Source organism: Pavona decussata, unplaced genomic scaffold, assembly GCF_977016875.1.
Source record: "Pavona decussata unplaced genomic scaffold, jaPavDecu1.1 SCAFFOLD_166, whole genome shotgun sequence".
NCBI classification, from domain to species: Eukaryota; Metazoa; Cnidaria; class Anthozoa; order Scleractinia; family Agariciidae; genus Pavona; species Pavona decussata.
In genome coordinates, this window is record NW_028145577.1 from 925,001 (window position 1) to 943,834 (window position 18,834).

Consider the following 18,834-nt stretch of genomic DNA (forward strand, 5'->3'; position numbering starts at 1 on the left):
AAAATGCATATCAGATTCCTATCTGTAACTTTCGTTGTAAGAGACGCGAATTAAATCCGGTTTAAAAAATAGGCGTTTTAGTCACCTTTAATGGTTGTCATTGTTCTAAATAGCATTGGTTGTCTGTATCTTAAGTTCTACAAAGAACCAAATGGTGAGTCAGAGAATTAACGCTGGGGAGAAAGTTAAAGTACTGAGGTGAATTCATGAATTTCCAACCTAGGAATTGAGGCAAAGAAAAGAATTCTTAGATCTGGTGGGAATTGAATCCCCGACCACCTGATCAACCGTTGCCTTTAATACCAACTGAGCTACGAAGTCATACAGGAGCGAGTCCTGAGTATTTAATGAGAACGTAGACGGAACAATGAATGTTGTACAGAGTAACTCTAAAGACACAAGTGATTAAACAAAGAATTTACTCTAGAGGTGCTTACCATTTACATGGAAAACCCGGAAATCAAATGGTACGCATCATTCCATTTGGAGTACTTCTGAAATTTTGGGCTTCTGACCCGGTCAAAGTGATGCATTTTTATTACTCCTTTTGGAATTTACAGCCGATGATCATACATTTTACATGTCCATCTTCTGTTAAGACAAGCTAAATCATTTCGGATTTATGCCGAAAATTTCCATCCGGGTGGTTTACGTAAATCAGTGGTAAGCGCCCTAGATTACCAAATTTTCGTATAGCCAGTAGGCATGAGATAATTTTTATGAAAGTTACGACATTTTTTAAGGTATACATGTTTCGGATCAAACTTCAACCATCTTCTTATTATTTTACACCCACTAGGGGATTTTCTGTAATGAAGATGGACGAAGTTTCATCCCAAACAGGTATACTATAAAAATGTCGTAACTTTCATAAGAATTAACTCTGCAATGAGGGTTAAGCACTAAGATGAGACTATTCCCTTCACAAGGCTAACGCTCAGTTGAAAATTCATGAGTTTAGCCAACATGGTCTGTTCGACCATTTGTATCTTAAGTGCATTCTGCTCGGCACAACATTCATTATATAAAGAACCGTTTGAATCTCGTATCTGATGACTATAAAGAACTTGCACGTCCTCTCTTACCCATGAAAGATACTTGATGACGCGCGCTTTGCGCTCTTCTCTGTCTTTAGTGCGCATTAAAACTATTTTCTTGATAATTTCAAGCTTCTTCACGTCCTCATCTATGAAAGACTCTATCATGAGGGAGAAACAAACACGCGTTATCAATTAACGAGAGCACGGTAAGACACAAACAAAACTGCTTTCTTCGTTTCCAATCATTCTTGGCGCGCGGTCGAATGACGTCACCAGTTGAACTTGTTCGGTCCCAAGCCTCACGTTGGGCAACTCGGCTCGATTAGGCCTGAGAACAAGGCTGTTATGATATTTGCACATGCTACACTTCCTGAGAACAGCGCGCAGTTCACCTCACGTGGCACATGGCAACGCCAATTGTCAAACGGAAATAATGTGTGAGCAAAATCCACAAAAGTGAGCGAATTATGCGTCAGTCAATTCCAACAATGCCCATTTACCCCAAACCTCCCCCCCCCGGGCCGATCCCACGCCGCCGCTAATTAGAACCTATTCTTTAGGAAAATTTCGTAACAGTCATACCTGCTAAATCACTCCCCTCGTCCAGGCCTACCGCAGTGTTTTCATATTCTTCATCTCCAAAGTCTCTATACACATCTTTACCAACTATCACCCCTGGAGGCAGCTCCAGTCGATTGGTTTCCTCGTTGTAAACCACGCGACAACACTTGAATAAGAAGGGTCCTCGCGTATTCCTCACTGCCATCCTTGGTGGTATAACTCGCTTCTTGAAGTGTCCCTTCAACTGGGCATATGGATGCGCTGGAATGTTAATTCCCGCATCAATCTCAAACTGTAAAAATACGAGCTGAAAATAAGAAAAATGACCGCCAACCATTTTCGTTACCTGGGATTAACCTGCCCTGCCACACGGTCCGCGCATCTGAAATTTTAAATCAACCAATCAGAGGTCAACATTTGATTTGCATTTTTGTGATTGGTTGTGCCGAACAAGAAAAATACATGAAGTCTACATTGAAGGCGCAGAAGTATTATCTTCATTTAGTCGACAATGAAGTGTCAATTTTTTGGTAGAGGCATTGGATGACGTATGAACACAGAGTTTGACGGCCGCTCTTACTGCAGGCTCAACGACCATATCTAAGAAATTTGTACTGGCCCAGACTTGTACCCTGGTCACAAGTGATTTGTTTGTGGGCGAGAGAAAATTGGACACGAGAGTAGATAGAGGCGCGCGGGGAGACGCGGGAAGAGAAGAGGAGAAATTTTCCCAATGACACCCCGCGCGCATCAATCCACTCTCGTATCCAATCCTCTCTGTACTCACAAACGGATACGGGTCTAGTACCGAGTCATGCAAGGTGAAAGGGCCAGTCAAAGGAGTTTAGTATTAGTTTGGAGCCGTTGCGAAAAAGAAAACTACCGCAAACACCGGCAGATAAGCCACATCTCGAGTTTAGTGGCTCAAATTTTGACAAAAAGAAGAAGTTTTTCATCCAAAAATTTACATTCTAGCCACGAGAGAGTTTAACTCAAAGTGCGCTTCAATAAATGTTAGCAAAACCCCATGCCAATCGAAAATTCAAATCTATTGTTAATATGTACATTTTATGAAGGGCGTGTTTACGTATTTGAGGACACACTTAAGAACAGAAGGACAGCATTCCCACCGGAACATTTAAGGTGGAATTTAAGGCTAGCTTATGAAGCATCAAGACATTTTATAGTCTTGATTGAAAGAGGGATAACTCAAGATAAATGGTTTGCGCGCTCAATGGCAACAGCGGAGAAACAGTAGATGATTTACTACGCAAGTCCTCGAAGACAACGTAGTTTTTTATACTCTTAGAGGAAAGATAGCTGTTCTTTTTTCTTTCCTTCCATTTTTAGGCATGTTGGAGTTTTCATGCGCATTTGCATTTTCAGCAAAGAATGTTCCCCACACTCCCACAACAACCCGTTTCCCTTCGCCAATCACTAATCATCTGTTTACGATCAAGTCAGCCTCATCGCTCTGAAATGCAGTCCGCGGTCACTGTTCATACTACTCAAACGTTCGTCCTTTCGCAAAAAGATAAAGGAATTATTACTAAATTTCTTGCGGTCAGAAGATGATTATGTCGACGTCTCCCGTCTTACTAAATTATTTAAGACTTTAGGTTAGCTTCTCTTCGTAATTTTAATGTATTTGCTTTGGTTTATGCTAGTTTATCATATTCACTGTATAGTAATGTCCTCGCTGTTATTTAGTCCATCTATATATAGATAAAATTTGTACTTGTAATAATTATGTCCTCGGATCTTCCCGCCTCGATTAGTTCATAAGCTATTTGCGGGGGAAAAGCAATATAATTAGTTATATTTCTAATTTTCAATTAATAAAATGTTGTTTTTGTGGTGGTCTATCTATTTCCGGAGTGTTTTTTTAATTCCAGAGTACAAAATTTTACAGTTATTACTCATGACATGTGTACTTTGTCCTTAATAATCTAAAAAACTGTACTTTGTAGTTATTAATCAGGAAATTCATCTTTTACGATTAATAATCGTGCATGTTACGATTAATAATCGTACCATTCAAGATTATTAAGCACGTTTGACACATTATACAGTTAATAATCGTAAAGTACGCGATTATTAATCGCGTTTGACAGGAAATGCAGTTATTAAATCGTAAATTGCGTTTTCTCGGTCAAAACAACAATCATGGGGCGAATTCACTTGACGGCCGCCATTTCGAAAATTATTACGAAGTCAACCACCGCTCTTCACTGCGCTTGCTTTGAAATAAATCTTACACAAACGAATTCCTTATAGGGCTATACTTCCCTCGAGGTTTACTTCTAGTTTGCCCGTGAGTTCGCAAATGATATTTTCCTCATTTTCACTCTTCGACAAACAACAACGCGAGCGGAATACGTCACGTACGGCAGTGCGATAATTATCTGAAATGTTTGCGAAACTTTTCAAACAAAATGAAGATCTTTTCAAGTCTTTTGTTTTAAAACAAGCAAAAGAAAAATTTGTCTAATAGGTTCTCAAATTCAGTCCATTTGACGTTTGTATTTTGTTCGCGTTTCGAAGCTTATAACACACCGTGAAACCAACAAGTGGTCGAAAGCTTCGCTGGTATACTCGCATAATATTTTCGCTAATTTGCACCGTTTCGCGTATAATTTTTGGGAACACATGATTTCAAATAAAGAAAAAAAAAAGGAAAACGAAAAGTAGGTCGCTTTGACCTGATATTATTTCTGCTTTTGAGGATTTCTACGGAATTAAAACTTAGAAATTTATCACAAACTGGGAAAGAGAAAGCCCGAAGAAAACAATTGAAAACGCTATCTCAAAATTCGCGAACGACGTTTTCACTCACCAGCAGTACATGACAAATCAAAACAATAAACCGGTCGTAAAAACTACTCATAAACTGAAGGCTGAGCTTAGATTCTGAATTAACTAATAAATTTAATATATGATACAGTCTGTGCAGACTACGATTAACAACTGTATCTGGGTCGAAGCGTTTCTAATTATGTATGCAAAGTCGACTACTTTGACAAAACAGAATTCTGTATCAGTTGCAGGTCTGATGCGAATCGAAGCGCCGCCAAAGCACGACCAGAAAACTTCGAAAGCGAGATGTTTTCCTGCGACGGGAATCCAGCGAAATACAATGGTTCGCTAATTCGTCGAATCCGAAGCAGGATTTATCGATGTGATCTCTGCAAGAACACCTTCGATTCGTACGCAAATCTTCAGAAATCTTACAATGTAGATCCGTTCAGTCAAAGCAATCGCGAAGCCGCTTGTTTCGTTGACGCGGCTTCGCCGCGACTTTCGCGGTTTACGCCCCATTTAAGCCGCAGCTGCACCACTCGTTAAGCAATAAGCTTACTGTTGAGAGTGTTTTGCCAATCAGCCGAAATTTCCCGGAAAGCCGCCTACAACACTAAGTTTTATTAAAAAGGCCTTGTTAAATATTTCTTTCAAGAAAACCATGTTCGAGACTTTTTTAAAACGCAGTTCTGCCAATGCGTAAACTTCCGACGTGTTTTGAAGTTTTTATTTCATCCATCAGTCGAACGGCCAATTTTAATAACCCTATAAACTAGCTAAAAAACGTATTAAACAACAAGATTATATTCAGATGGCTAAAATTATTTTTATTTAGCCAGAAATACAATTTTTACAAGCAGTCATTCATAAACTTGACGACCAATTCTGTAAGTTTAAGTATTTTGCGCGGGTAAAAACAGTGAATCAGAAATCAAAAATCGATTGACAAGGCTGTGTAGGAAACAGTACAGATATTATATATTCAATACGTTCTTTTATCTCTTGGAATTTTAGATAATACATTTACTGAATTTGAACTCACCTCTTACATTCCGGTGTTTACTCGTTCACTGATAGAAGCCGACGCAAGTACGGAAGGACAGGCCTCAGCGTTGTTGTGATACACAATCCATTCTTTAAGTCTTTACCTTTAAATTTGGTCTTTCCACAGCTACCATTGATTTAAAGAGCTGTCGATGATTAAATGTTTAAAATTGACGTTCAGTCACTCAGCTTCGGCCGCTGTGAGGTAAACTAATCGCAAGCAAAATTTAAGTTTGCGAAGTTTACATTTCTTGCCAAGTTCAGGATCAACCGCTGCGAACATAACTTGATAAGTGTAATCCACCTTTGATAACTGCAATGCAAAATCTTTTCCTCTTGTAATTCAGCAGGTATCTAGATCGGCACACAGACATTTCCCAAAGCGTCTCCGAACATAGCTTACCATGATGTATAGTCAGTAAATAAAAGCATTCAATTTTCATGTGTTCTCACGCAAACTACAGCGATGACCAATTCTGTAAATGTTCCTGGATCGTACTGTTTTTTTTAGATCACACTAGCGCTTCTTTTACGGCGAAAGAAATACTCTGACTCGAAGCTCGACTGTGATCAGTACGAAGAATTTCTTCAACGGTCATTGAGCTTTGTGAGAACGCGCCAGCTAATGGCGCGTTCCATTTGACCAATTACAGAAGTAGCTGTCAAAATGTGTCCAATCCAATCACAGAGCCGGTTGTCATTTATGAGGTAAGTTCAACCCACTCAAACTCTTAAACGCCGGTAAGAAAGTCACCCCACGCGAAAAAAGGCGACACGCGGCGGGGAGAGAGAAACCGCCGCGTGTCGCCTTCTCTCGCGTGAGGTGATTTTCACGCGCGCTCGCGTTTCGCTCGCCCTACTATCCCTGAGGAAAAATGGGGGACTACTCGTAGTCTACTCCTGTAGATAATTCGAAAGAAGTTAGCCTGTGAACAGGCTTCCAAGGGCCCTTCCAAGTTGGGTACAGGACAAAGAGAAAAATCTGCGATCAGGGGGAGCGAAGCGCGGTTCAAGTTTTCTCTTTGCCGTACACACGACTTGGGAACCTGTTTAAAGGGCTATATGATTGAAAAATGATTGCCGAGGAATGATATCCTTAAACGATTGGACCGCACATAACGGTCATATTCATATGTGAGGATGAACGTAATTTGGGAGGGGTGATATCGCACCAGTAAATGCAGCCACTCATCTCACCTCGTATAAAAATAAAATATGCCGAAAAGCTTATAAAGTTTACGGACAGGCGTGAATTTAATGGGGAGGGGGTTACGTGGTGCTTGAGCTGGTTCAGCGGTCCATAATCTATACAAGAAGCAGTCAAGTTTCTTTCAAATTATTATTCAATATAGTTTTTACCAGTAAAAAAAGGTGGTGGGATGGGAATGTGTAGTATATGTTATATCAAAATTGTGCAAGGTACGATTAAATTACCGCAATTTATGAAATTAATCTTCAGTGCGCGCACTTGTCTAGTGCAAAGCCTTCACTCCTACGGTGAAAACCATCCGCCCGTGAAATGACCTAAGATTAATAATCGTGTGTGCGCGCACGTGTTTAGTACAAAGCCTTGCATGTATATAGTCAACTATCCGCTGGTGAAATGAACTCAGATTAATAATCTTAAGTGCGCGCACGTGTTTAGTGCTAAGCCTTGCATGTATTTGGTCAACTATCCGCCCGTGAAATGAACTCAGATTAATAATCTTGAGTGCGCTCGTGTTTAGTACGAAGCCTTGCATGTATATGGTCAACTATCCGCCGATGAAACGAACTCAGATTAATAATCTTGAGTGCACGCAAGTGAAGTCCAAAGCGTTGCATGTATCTTACTGTGATCTTGTCTTAAGGTGTAGCCTGGTTTTGTCAATACGCTTACCACAAAAATTAGTTGTTACTGCAATTTCTTCTCTCAGGAGGGTTCTTTTGATGTAGTGCAAGAAATTCCATAATTTACATATTAATTCCTTTTTATTCTTGTTTTTCAGTTGTGAGGATTACGTATTTACGTTCATCCTTACATATGAATATGACCTTTGTGTGCGGTCCAATCGTTTAAGGATATCATTCCTCGGCAATCATTTTTCAAACATATAGCCATTTAAACAGGTTCCCAAGTCGTGTGTACGGCAAAGAGAAAACTTGAACCGCGCTTCGCTCCCCCTGATCGCAGATTTTTCTCTTTGTCCTGTACCCAACTTGGAAGGGCCCTTGGAAGCCTGTTCACAGGCTAACTTCTTTCGAATTATCTACAGGAGCGCCGGGATCTCTTTCCGGTGTTTCAGAGTTTGAGTGGGTTGAACTTATCCTCATAAATGACAACCGGCTCTGTGATTGGATTGGACACATTTTGACAGCTACTTCTGTAATTGGTCAAATGGAACGCGCCATTAGCTGGCGCGTTCTCACAAAGCTCAATGACCGTTGAAGAAATTCTTCGTACTGATCACAGTCGAGCTTCGAGTCAGAGTATTTCTTTCGCCGTAAAAGAAGCGCTAGTGTGATCTAAAAAAAACAGTACGATCCAGGAACATTTACAGAGTTGGTCATCGCTGTAGTTTCTGTGAGAACGCATGAAAATTGAATGCTTTTATTTACTGACTTTACATCATGGTAAGCTATGTTCGGAGACGCTGACTTTCTTTTTGGGAAATATCTGTGTGCCGATCTAAATACCTGCTGAATTACAAGAGGAACAGATTTTGCATTGCTAATTATCAAAGGTGGATTACACTTATCAAGTTATGTTCGCAGCGGTTGATCCTGAACTTGGCAAGAAATGTAAACTTCGCAGACTTAAATTTTGCGTGCGATTATTTTACCTCACAGCGGCAGAAGCTGAGTGACTGGACGTCAATTTTAAACATTTAATCATCGCCAGCTCTTCAAATCAATGGTAGCTGTGGAAAGACCAAATTTAAAGGTAAAGACTTAAAGAATGGATTGTGTATCACAACAACGCTGAGGCCTGTCCTTCCGTACTTGCGTCGGCTTCTATCAGTGAACGAGTAAACACCGGAATGTAAGAGGTGAGTTCAAATTCAGTAAATGTATTATCTAAAATTCCAAGGGATAAAAGAACGTATTAAATAGTATAATATCTCTACTGTATCCTACACAGCCTTGTCAATCGATTATTTGATTTCTGATAGTCACTGTTTTTTCCCGCGCAAAATACTTAAACTTACAGAATTGGTCGTCAAGTTTATGAATGACTGCTTGTAAAAATTGTATTTCTGGCTAAATAAAAATAATTTTAGCCATCTGAATATAATCTTGTTGTTAAATACGTTTTTTAGCTAGTTTATAGGGTTATTAAAATTGGCCGTTCGACTGATGGATAAAATAAAAACTTCAAAACACGTCGGAAGTTTACGCATTGGCAGAACTGCGTTTTAAAAAAGTCTCGAACATGGTTTTCTTGAAAGAAATATTTAACAAAGCCTTTTTAATAAAACTTAGTGTTGTAGGCGGCTTTCCGGGAAATTTCGGCTGATTGGCAAAACACTCTCAACAGTAAGCTTATTGCTTAACGAGTGGTGCAGCTGCGGCTTAAATGGGGCGTAAACCGCGAAAGTCGCGGCGAAGCCGCGTCAACGAAACGAGCGGCTTCGCGATTGCTTTGACTGAACGGATCTACATTGTAAGATTTCTGAAGATTTGCGTACGAATCGAAGGTGTTCTTGCAGAGGTCACATCGATAAATCCTGCTTCGGATTCGACGAATTAGCGAACCATTGTATTTCGCTGGATTCCCGTCGCAGGAAAACATCTCGCTTTCGAAGTTTTCTGGTCGTGCTTTGGCGGCGCTTCGATTCGCATCAGACCTGTAACTGATACAGAATTCTGTTTTGTCAAAGTAGTCGACTTTGCATACATAATTAGAAACGCTTCGACCCAGATACAGTTGTTAATCGTAGTCTGCACAGACTGTATCATATATTAAATTTATTAGTTAATTCAGAATCTAAGCTCAGCCTTCAGTTTATGAGTAGTTTTTACGACCGGTTTATTGTTTTGATTTGTCATGTACTGCTGGTGAGTGAAGACGTCGTTCGCGAATTTTGAGATAGCGTTTTCAATTGTTTTCTTCGGGCTTTCTCTTTCCCAGTTTGTGATAAATTTCTAAGTTTTAATTCCGTAGAAATCCTCAAAAGCAGAAATAATATCAGGTCAAAGCGACCTACTTTTCGTTTTCCTTTTTTTTTCTTTATTTGAAATCATGTGTTCCCAAAAATTATACGCGAAACGGTGCAAATTAGCGAAAATATTATGCAAAGCTTTCGACCACTTGTTGATTTCACGGTGTGTTATAAGCTTCGAAACGCGAACAAAATACAAACGTCAAATGGACTGAATTTGTGAACCTATTAGACAAATTTTTCTTTTGCTTGTTTTAAAACAAAAGACTTGAAAAGATCTTCGTTTTGTTTGAAAAGTTTCGCAAACATTTCAGATAATTATCGCACTGCCGTACCTGACGTATTCCGCTCGCGTTGTTGTTTGTCGAAGAGTGAAAATGAGGAAAATATCATTTGCGAACTCACGGGCAAACTAGAAGTAAACCTCGAGGGAAGTATAGTCCTATAAGTAATTCGTTTGTGTAAGATTTATTTCAAAGCAAGCGCAGTGAAGAGCAGTGGTTGACTTCGTAATAATTTTCGAAATGGCGGCCGTCAAGTGAATTCGCCCCATGATTGTTGTTTTGACCGAGAAAACGCAATTTACGATTAATGACTGCATTTCCTGTGAAACACGATTAATAATCGCGTACTTTACGATTATTAACTGTATAATGTGTCAAACGTACTTATTAATCCTGAATGGTACGATTATTAATCGTAACATGCACGATTATTAATCGTAAATTAAGGACAAAGTACACATGTCATGAGTAATTACTGTAAAATTTTGTACTCCGGAATTAAAAAACACTCCGGAAATAGACCTGTACATGAGTCAAGAAAGCGTGCAAAGCGAGAGAGCGCTTAACCCCCTCCGCGTGCGTGCTCTCCTATGTAAGCTGGTTTTTGAGCCGTTTTTCTCCTAAAATGGGTATAGATTGTAACCGTTTTGGTCTGTAAGTTTAAAAATGGGTATGAATTTTTCAGAAATGGGTATGGATTCTAGACACCGGGTCTGCAAGAAAATGGGTGTGAATTTTAGAAGCCAGGTCTGAAAAAAGGTTACCGGAAAATAATATAATTTGGTCTGAAATAGGGTCAGGATTTGGAGAACCTATCCACAGCCGCCCCCCCCCCCCCCCCCCCCCACCAAAACTTAAGAGGTGGGGAGCTACTCCCACTCCATTCAGTTCTTATTTGGTAATTACAGTCGACGCTTCCCTCAGAAGACTGCATTTTGATGACATCGAATACTTAGAAGGGGCGTTTGCCATTTAAGTTAAAATAAAATCAGAAAACACATATTAAGATTTTTTACAAACTGAATAATGTGCGAAAAGAATAAGTTGTAATTAGGTGTGCATGCAAAAATACCGATGCAATTTATTCTTACCTTTTCCATTCGTATGCCTTTATGTTGAAACCGCGAGCTGTAAACCACTGACGTTATCAAACGCAGCTGTTGTTCCTTGAAAACCGCCACTTTGTCACTGTTCAGCTCTGCAGTAGCTAATATTTCACGCAATTCCGCGTCACAAATGTACTCCTGGTCGACTTTGCCAAGAACCAGGAATCCTAGTTCATCACTGATCCGAAGCTTTCCTGAAACAATATTCGCTGCCTCGCCTCCAACTTCATAATTCCTATTATGAATAAAATAGCAATTTAAGGAAAACATTGATGTTGAGTGTTCGTTTTAATCATAAAGGTATTGCAAGATTATCAGCCTACTCGTCCCTCTCCCTCTGTCTGTCTTTCTCTCTCCTACTGCCCCTTCCACCCCTCCCACTCTCTGTCCCCTCACCTTCCCAATCCCCCTTCCTTCCTCCTTTTCCCTCTCCCTTCCTTCCTATCTTCCCCCTTAGTCTATCTTCTTCCCTCCCCTTCCCCTCTCTCTCCTCTTTCTCCCTCCCTCCCCCCCTCTCTCCTCCCCTCCTCTCCCCTTCCCTCTCCTCTTCCTCCAGCTCTCTCTCCCTTCCCTCCTTCTCCCCTCCCCTTTCCTCCTCCTCCTTTCCTTCCTTTTCCTCTCCCACCCACTCTCTCCCCCCTCTCCCCATCTTTCCTCCTCCTTGTCTCCTCTCTCTCTCTCTCTGCCCAGTGATGTGCCAATTGAGTATGCTTAGGATTGTAATTTCTGCTGTATGGCAAAACTAATAAATAAATGACTGCGGTCTTAGGTTTTATGAACACTCACAAGCACTCCTCTTTTATAGAAACATTCAGCCAAAATTGATACTCAGACAGTGGGACACAATCTGAGAACCCAAGATATTCCATACCTTGCAGCCCCTGCCTGTTCAACATCCTCATCCTCATCCATCTCTAGTTCTAATTCAGGATCCTCTTTTTTAATATGCAAGTTAATCTTGTCCTGTACTTCTTGATTTTTACCCTTTGTCACAAATGTATCCACCCTTCCAATGGTTGTCAACTTGTTCTTTTTAAATGGTCGCTCCCAAATTGGTCTCCGTTGCTTCACCAGCAGTACAAGCGGTTTAATTTCCTGGAGTTTACCATGGGTAACAGGAAAATAGTTGCTCTCTTGTCCAAAATTCTCTGCAGCAAAATCTCGAAGCAGCTTTTCTATCATCTGATAGGTATTTAGTTGAGTTAATACATTTATTATTATTATTATTATTATTATTATTATTATTATTATTATTGAATTATGAGATCACATGAATATATAAAACATGTATTGTGCAGTTCCAGAAAAAATCCATACCCACCCCATGGAAGGTCATCGGAAATTCCTAGGGGGAGGGGAGACTTAAACGTCAAAATTTTAGAAGCAAAGTATGAAGCTAAACTGGCATTTCCTGGGGGGATGGGGGATGCAAGACAAAAACCTTCCATGGGGGTGTATAGCAGAGGAAGCCTGAAAACAATTCAGGGTTCAATGGGATAGGAACCCATGACCTGACTGCGATGCCAGTGCAGTGCTCTACCAACTGAGCTATCAAGCCAACTGGCAGCTGTTCATAATATACCAATGAAGGATGAATAAATGAATATGAATGTAATAATATTATGAATCATATATTTGAACTGCAGGTCACAGTTATTTACAGAACTCGTTGCAAAAAGAAAACCTGAAAAAAAAAGTCAGGCTTGAATGACATTTGTGGTGCTGGTACAATGATCTACCAACTGAGCTAAACCCAACCCCCCCCCCCCCCCCCTTCCACACTGTCCACCCTCCTCTCCTCCAAGTGCCGGCAGTAGGGTGTGATAAAAGAATTTCAAGATAGGTTTGGAAGGCCCTGCAGACCTGATTTTTTATGGCTGGGGCCCTGGATCAGTCCCGTTTGTTTTTTCCAACCTGGGGCCCTGAAACCCTGGGGTGTTTTTTATAGCCCAGGGCCCCTGAGCCCTGTTTTTTTTATGGCCCAGGGCCAGGCTGCAGCCCTTTTTTATGTCCCGGGGCCCCTGTTTTCTATGGCCCTTGGTCCTTGAACTCTACAGCCCTTTGTGACCCTAATACATATTTAAAATTTGAATTGAAATAAATTAGTCAATTGAAAATAAGAGAGTTTGACCTAATTTATCTTGACCTTCTTTTTCACCCCATGAAGGATTAATTATTTTGAACAAGAAATCTCCTAAAGAAAGTCTTGAAATGTACCACATGTCTCTGGGGTCTGTCCTAACTTTTCTTTGCTGCAAAGGACACGGAGTGCAGGACCCCAGGGTCCTTTACTCAGATGACATTAATTAGTGACAAGAAAAGGCACTATTGAGGCCAAATTTTTAGAACTAAAAATTGACTCAAAAACCTCCAACAGCTCAAAAAATGACCTCTATCAAGAAAATGCAGGATATACTTTTATGTACTCTGAGTTTTATTATCAATGGATAGTGTAATGTCACTCAAAACATTTACTAGGTAGACTGTAGTCATGGTAACGACTTGGAAGTTTTAAAATAAAATTTGACCATGCAGTACACATCTTGTTTCAGGCTTACAATATTCCAGAAACTGACTTTTGAGGTATGGGCCCCTTTGGAGATTTTTGAGAAAGAATCTTTCTTAACCCAAACAAATCTGCCAGGAAATTTTGAGACTAAGTGCAGAGCCTGATGAAAGTCCTAAAAAGGCCCTCATCTCATATGTACCTATTCATATTTATTATTAATGAAAGCCCACCCCCAACTGGTGTGGGTTTAGGACTTTTTAAAATTAAATTTTATGATCAACAGTTACGTACTAAACAAAATGTCAGAGGTTTCTGGGCAAGCCAAATTACCTACATGTACATTAATGCAGACACTGATGCACTGATCAAGATATAGCAACCGGCTTTATGCCCATAATTAAAGCTGCCTGCAGCCATTGCTATGGTGACCATTGTTTCTAGTTTAATACCAATTATATTTTTCATTTATATTTTCCTAACCATTTTTGTGTCGGTACTAATCTCAGACCCCCAAGGTTTCGCTCAGTCACCCTAGCCTTAGAAGCTGACTTCCTGCATTACGTCATTTTCTAACGTCACCATCATTAAAGTAATGTAAGGAGACTGGTAAGCAAAACAAAATCAATACATTATATTTTGCCTCTCTTTTCTCACAACACAATATATCTAATTGGCACTTAGAAATTAGCTCCTACAACTATTGTGGTGGTCTCTGACACATGCATTATATAAGCAAATATTTCTGACTACTAAATGCCTTGGGCCCGTTTCTCAAAAGTCCTGATAATTAACGGGCTTGGAAAGCTGTTTTTGTTTACATAGTTCCCGGGGGGGGGGGGGGGGGGGGTACTCCCTTATATCGGCTATATAGGTAAGTGCGGCCCAAAATGGTATGGTTTTTCAGCTGCTTTGGTCATAAATGGGGTATTGATTTTAGCCATCTTGTCGCCATTTTGGTAATAAATAGGGTATCAATAAATTTTTGCACTCTAGTCTTGAATTCACTTTTTTTTAGAGGAAGCTACTTCTTCATCATGATGTTTACAGCAACTGTGTACGTGCCGCAACAGCTTGTCATATGCTGGGCTCCAGGGATTTTTGAACTGAAGTTGACCAGACACTATCAGGTCATAAATAGGGTATCAAATTTATGGTTAGGTCATAAATAGGGTAGGGAAAATTGCAGATTTTGGTCATAAATAGGGTAAGGGTTTTGGGAAGTGGGCCGCACACCCCTATCCAATTTTTTTGGGGGTAACCCCCCCCCCCCCCCCCCCCCGCCGGGACATAGTTTTAATAGTTTTGCAGATAATATGATAAAACTATCAGCTAACAACACTGAATGGAATTCCTTAGATTTTGATTTGAACATTTGGTTTTTGACAGTTACTGGAAAGCAAAATGTTAAATTATCGTGTTTCAACGAAAGTTTGTAAATACGTTTTCTCAAATTTATCTAAAAGAGAAATCTAACAGCTATTTCCGCTTATTCTTATTTCGGAATACGGTCAATCGAACGCAACCTAACACATCGATCACTTGTCGTTATTTTATAGCACCGTCGCAGTGAGTGCAAATTTGTTAACATGCCTTATTAAATCTTTACGAATAAATTGATGCCTTCTCTTTTCGTATGAGCTAGGGCCTAGGGACAGTACATATTTGGACCAACACGACTGCATAATGATTTCAGTAAGCTATAAAATATTGAATCAAAATAAGCTTTAGTTGGCGGGGAAAATCACAATATTGAATAGACATCGGTTTATGTTGACTCAAAAGCCATGTTAGTTTATACAAGTGATGATTGAAGTTAAGCTGACTTACTTTTCTCTCTTGTCTCTTCTCTAGGAGCCTGGAACAGGCTATCTTAAAGTTAAACCTTGCTGATGTAGACGGAAGCCCGTACACGGTTATTTAGTTCCAGAATTCTTGTCACGCAAACCTACTGAAGTTCCGGGTGGAGAGCTGGGAGCGAATTTGGCGTCACGCAACGTCTACATAGGATATGTGATCCCAATATGTACCAGGGCGCGATTGCATTTTTAAGGGATGACTCAGGAAAAAAACCGAGCATTTCAAATGCAGATAGCTTACAACATAAATAAAAGATATTTAGCACAAATGAAGTTCGATCTCTCTTTATTTCCCTAGAAATACGAAAAGTTTCTCCTCATGCGACTCGAACTCTCGCTTAGGCCGGAAATGAGGCAAAAGAAAAACTTTCCAGTGTTTCTTGGAAAAATTTCCGCACAGCCGTAACATTAATTATACATGCACCGCTGTCATGTGTTCATTATGTTTATTTTAGCATCATTTTCTTTGCATGGGATATCTGTAAACTAGCCGTATGGCTAAGTATATTCACCACGTTAAATTAAGAGCCTCTCTATGGGTACCCACGGTCTTCGTTTTCTTTGCGATTTTTTCGCAAATCTTCGTTTTTTTAGGAAGATCTTCGTTTTTTTCAGATTGAAATGGTTTAAACGTTTATTCAGTGTTATTCACAATTGATAAATATTTCACTTCAATAGCAAATTGCATAACTCACTGTTTAAGTTCACGAAAAGCAATATAAACAGTTCTTGAAACAATAAAGGATTGTTGGATTCTTCGGCGACGTTTTAACCCCATTTTAACATGCTAGCTTTTGATGAGATTCCAAGAAATCAAAACTGCAGTATTGTATGAGAAACAACATTAGACACTCGCCAGAAGAAATACACCAACATCCTAGAGACTCACAAGAACGTTGTTTGTCCTAGCTTTAAATGTCTGCTGCAGATGCGAGCTAAATCACAAAATAATGGCGGTACATGTCAGCTCTAGGAACACAATAGCTGTTTTTCAGATAAGAAGCAACTCAGAAAGCTAAAAGACAGCGCTACAACGAAGCTATAGCTCTCGAGAGCGAGAGACAACAATGATAAGCTTTGTAAAGATGACGATCTGTTAGACACTCATATCCGTGTAATCCTCAGGCAGCGAGATACACTAGCAGAAGCGAGTTTATAAGAAATCCACGGATCCTGTATCTTTACAGACAACATTTATTTAGTGCTACCTAAAATCTTAAAGCCAGTAGAAGCCGATAAGCTTAACAAATGTCACAGAGCTAGCATACACAATGGCATATCAACGCCTAATCCTTACGGCTCTTAGTGATCAGTAAGAAACTCGATCCATTCAGTATATTTGAGTATTCCCCCTCACGATCAAGACAAACACCATTAAGAGCGCTCGCATCACATTTTGATCTAAAGGGAAGATTCTCTTATACAAAAGGAAAATCGCTTAAAGACATATGCATGCTTATAAAACCAAAACTGAAAAGGCTTTTATAACACAACGGACACACAGTGGACACAGTGGGAGTCGCGCAGGTCTGTCAACCCAATTTTTTAAAACACACAGAAATGTGGTTAAAAATGCCAAAATTCAGAAATAACAGATACTTTCTGTAGCGTTTACGAGTTTTGACAGTTTTAATTTATATCTGAGTGTTCAGTTTGATCACACAAATTTTGGTAAATTTTCAGATCTTCGCTTCAATCTTGAGATCTTCGTTTTTTCAGCGGTGATCTTCGCGTCTTCGATTTCTTCGAAAATACCCATAGAGAGGCTCAATTAAGTGTCTTGTTTCCGCTACTTAATGGCTTTCTGATCGGGGACACTATCCTCAGAGGGTCCCCAATAGGTTTTTCGGGATGCGGGATTTGGCTTTTTTAAAGGTCGGGATTCGGGATTTTAGCGAAAAAGAGCGACGATATTCGGGATAAGAATTATGGACGGGACCCGGGATTTTACGATTTTTCGAAGAGGGATGCGGGAAATGTTACTCTAAAGAAACGAGATCCGGGAAGTCCGGTGTCGAAAATGTAAAATGAAAATCTACTTGTCACCGTCCTGGACAAGAAAATTTAAATTACAGGAACTGTTTCTTTGCAGATGAAATTTATATGGCTCCCTGAGACCTTGCATTTAACTTGACTGACCGACAAGCCTAAACAATTGCCACAGAACTCAACAGTACAAAACAATTGCCGCAGTACACAACGGCATAAAGGAACTAATTTAAACGACTCCGAATGATAAGGACCTCCGTAAACCTCGATTCGGTAAATTTGAGTAGTTTCCTTCATGATCAAAATCAAAAGGTCAGCAGAGAGACCTCACCAAATTTTGATCGAAAACGAAAATCTCTCAGAAACGTACTCAGGAAAGCATTTAATCCAGAAGTTTTAGGTAAATTAAGCGGCCAGCGGGAGTCGTGTAGTTGGCCTGTCCCCTTTTCAAATATTTGTTGCAGTCTCACGTTGTGGTACGTGAGAAGCGATGCTCTTCAGAGTTTGATGAAAGCAAAGTTTCCCAAGGATCAACGTGATAGGAAAGGCAGCCCTCACCATTCAATTGTGAGAAGGAAGGGGAAAAAAAGGAAAAAGAGCAAGCTCTAGATTATGAGCTGACCGGGATCGGGATTGTGCTAAAACAGCGGTCGGGATTACGGGATTGAGGGAAAATTTTGTCCGGAATGGCGGGATTGAAGAACCTTATTGGGGACCCTTAATTAAAACAAACAACAATCTTTAAAATTTGCAACAATAAAATCTTAGGCTACGCAATGATAACTGTATATATAAATATTAAATTGTCCGATGACATAGGTTGCCTACATAATTTGTGATCTTTTATAATTAGTTTCTCAAATACCCTGACGTGAAAACCTGCTCGGTGAATGCGGGAACTTCAACTTCCAGCCTTCAATTTCACCTGACGATTAGATTCTGTTCAAATTTAAATCGCTTCGAGCAGACGCTGCATGGGCTAAAAATACTTGACGCCAGAACCGCCCTTTTTGTTCTCTGTCATTTTCCTGTGCTTCTGAACCAAACCAAAGAATTTCTATTGATGTTTTGACCATCAAAATCCTATTGAGGATTTCCTTTTCAAGTGACTCAATGTCAGAAGCCACAACAACGTTCAGCCGATAAAAAAATCCCTAAACGTTACCGAAACAATTAGAGAAGGCCTTGTAAATTTGTAAAAACACTCCATAAATGGCGTTTAATAGAACAAAATCCTGCACTCAAAGAAATTTACAAGAACCACCGCTCATTTCATGCAGGAAAGGGTCAGTTTTCCCTAGAAGGTATACGTGAAGGCAAAAGTTTTATTAATAGGGATCTTAAGCAACGACAACGCTGCAAAACAATAGGTTTAATGAGCAAAAACAGTGCATGTGCGTTTTACATTTTGGTACATTTCTTTGTCGTCCCGTCTGCAAAACGACAACGTGAAATACCACAGTTTAAGGTTTTGTGGAGAACGTGAGCGCACGACGGTGAATTT

At 39.9% G+C, this 18,834-nt stretch overlaps 1 protein-coding gene and 1 long non-coding RNA gene across 2 annotated transcripts in view; both read right to left on the minus strand.

The window, feature by feature from the left end:
- Nucleotides 1–15,450, minus strand: part of LOC146464300 (uncharacterized) — a 19,137-nt gene extending 3,687 nt beyond the window's left edge. Inside the window, exons 1-5 of the mRNA XM_085129979.1 lie at nucleotides 15,313–15,450; nucleotides 11,848–12,158; nucleotides 10,962–11,211; nucleotides 1,623–1,893; nucleotides 1,086–1,198 (exon numbers count right to left, since the gene is read on the minus strand). Of these exons, the coding sequence (XP_084986105.1) occupies nucleotides 1,086–1,198; nucleotides 1,623–1,893; nucleotides 10,962–11,211; nucleotides 11,848–12,158 (945 nt within the window). The 5' untranslated portion in view covers nucleotides 15,313–15,450. The remainder of the gene's footprint in view (nucleotides 1–1,085; nucleotides 1,199–1,622; nucleotides 1,894–10,961; nucleotides 11,212–11,847; nucleotides 12,159–15,312) is intronic.
- The window catches only part of LOC146464288 (uncharacterized), a 221,212-nt gene that overhangs the window by 136,851 nt on the left and 65,527 nt on the right, over nucleotides 1–18,834 (minus strand). The gene's annotated exons all lie outside the window — the stretch shown is intronic.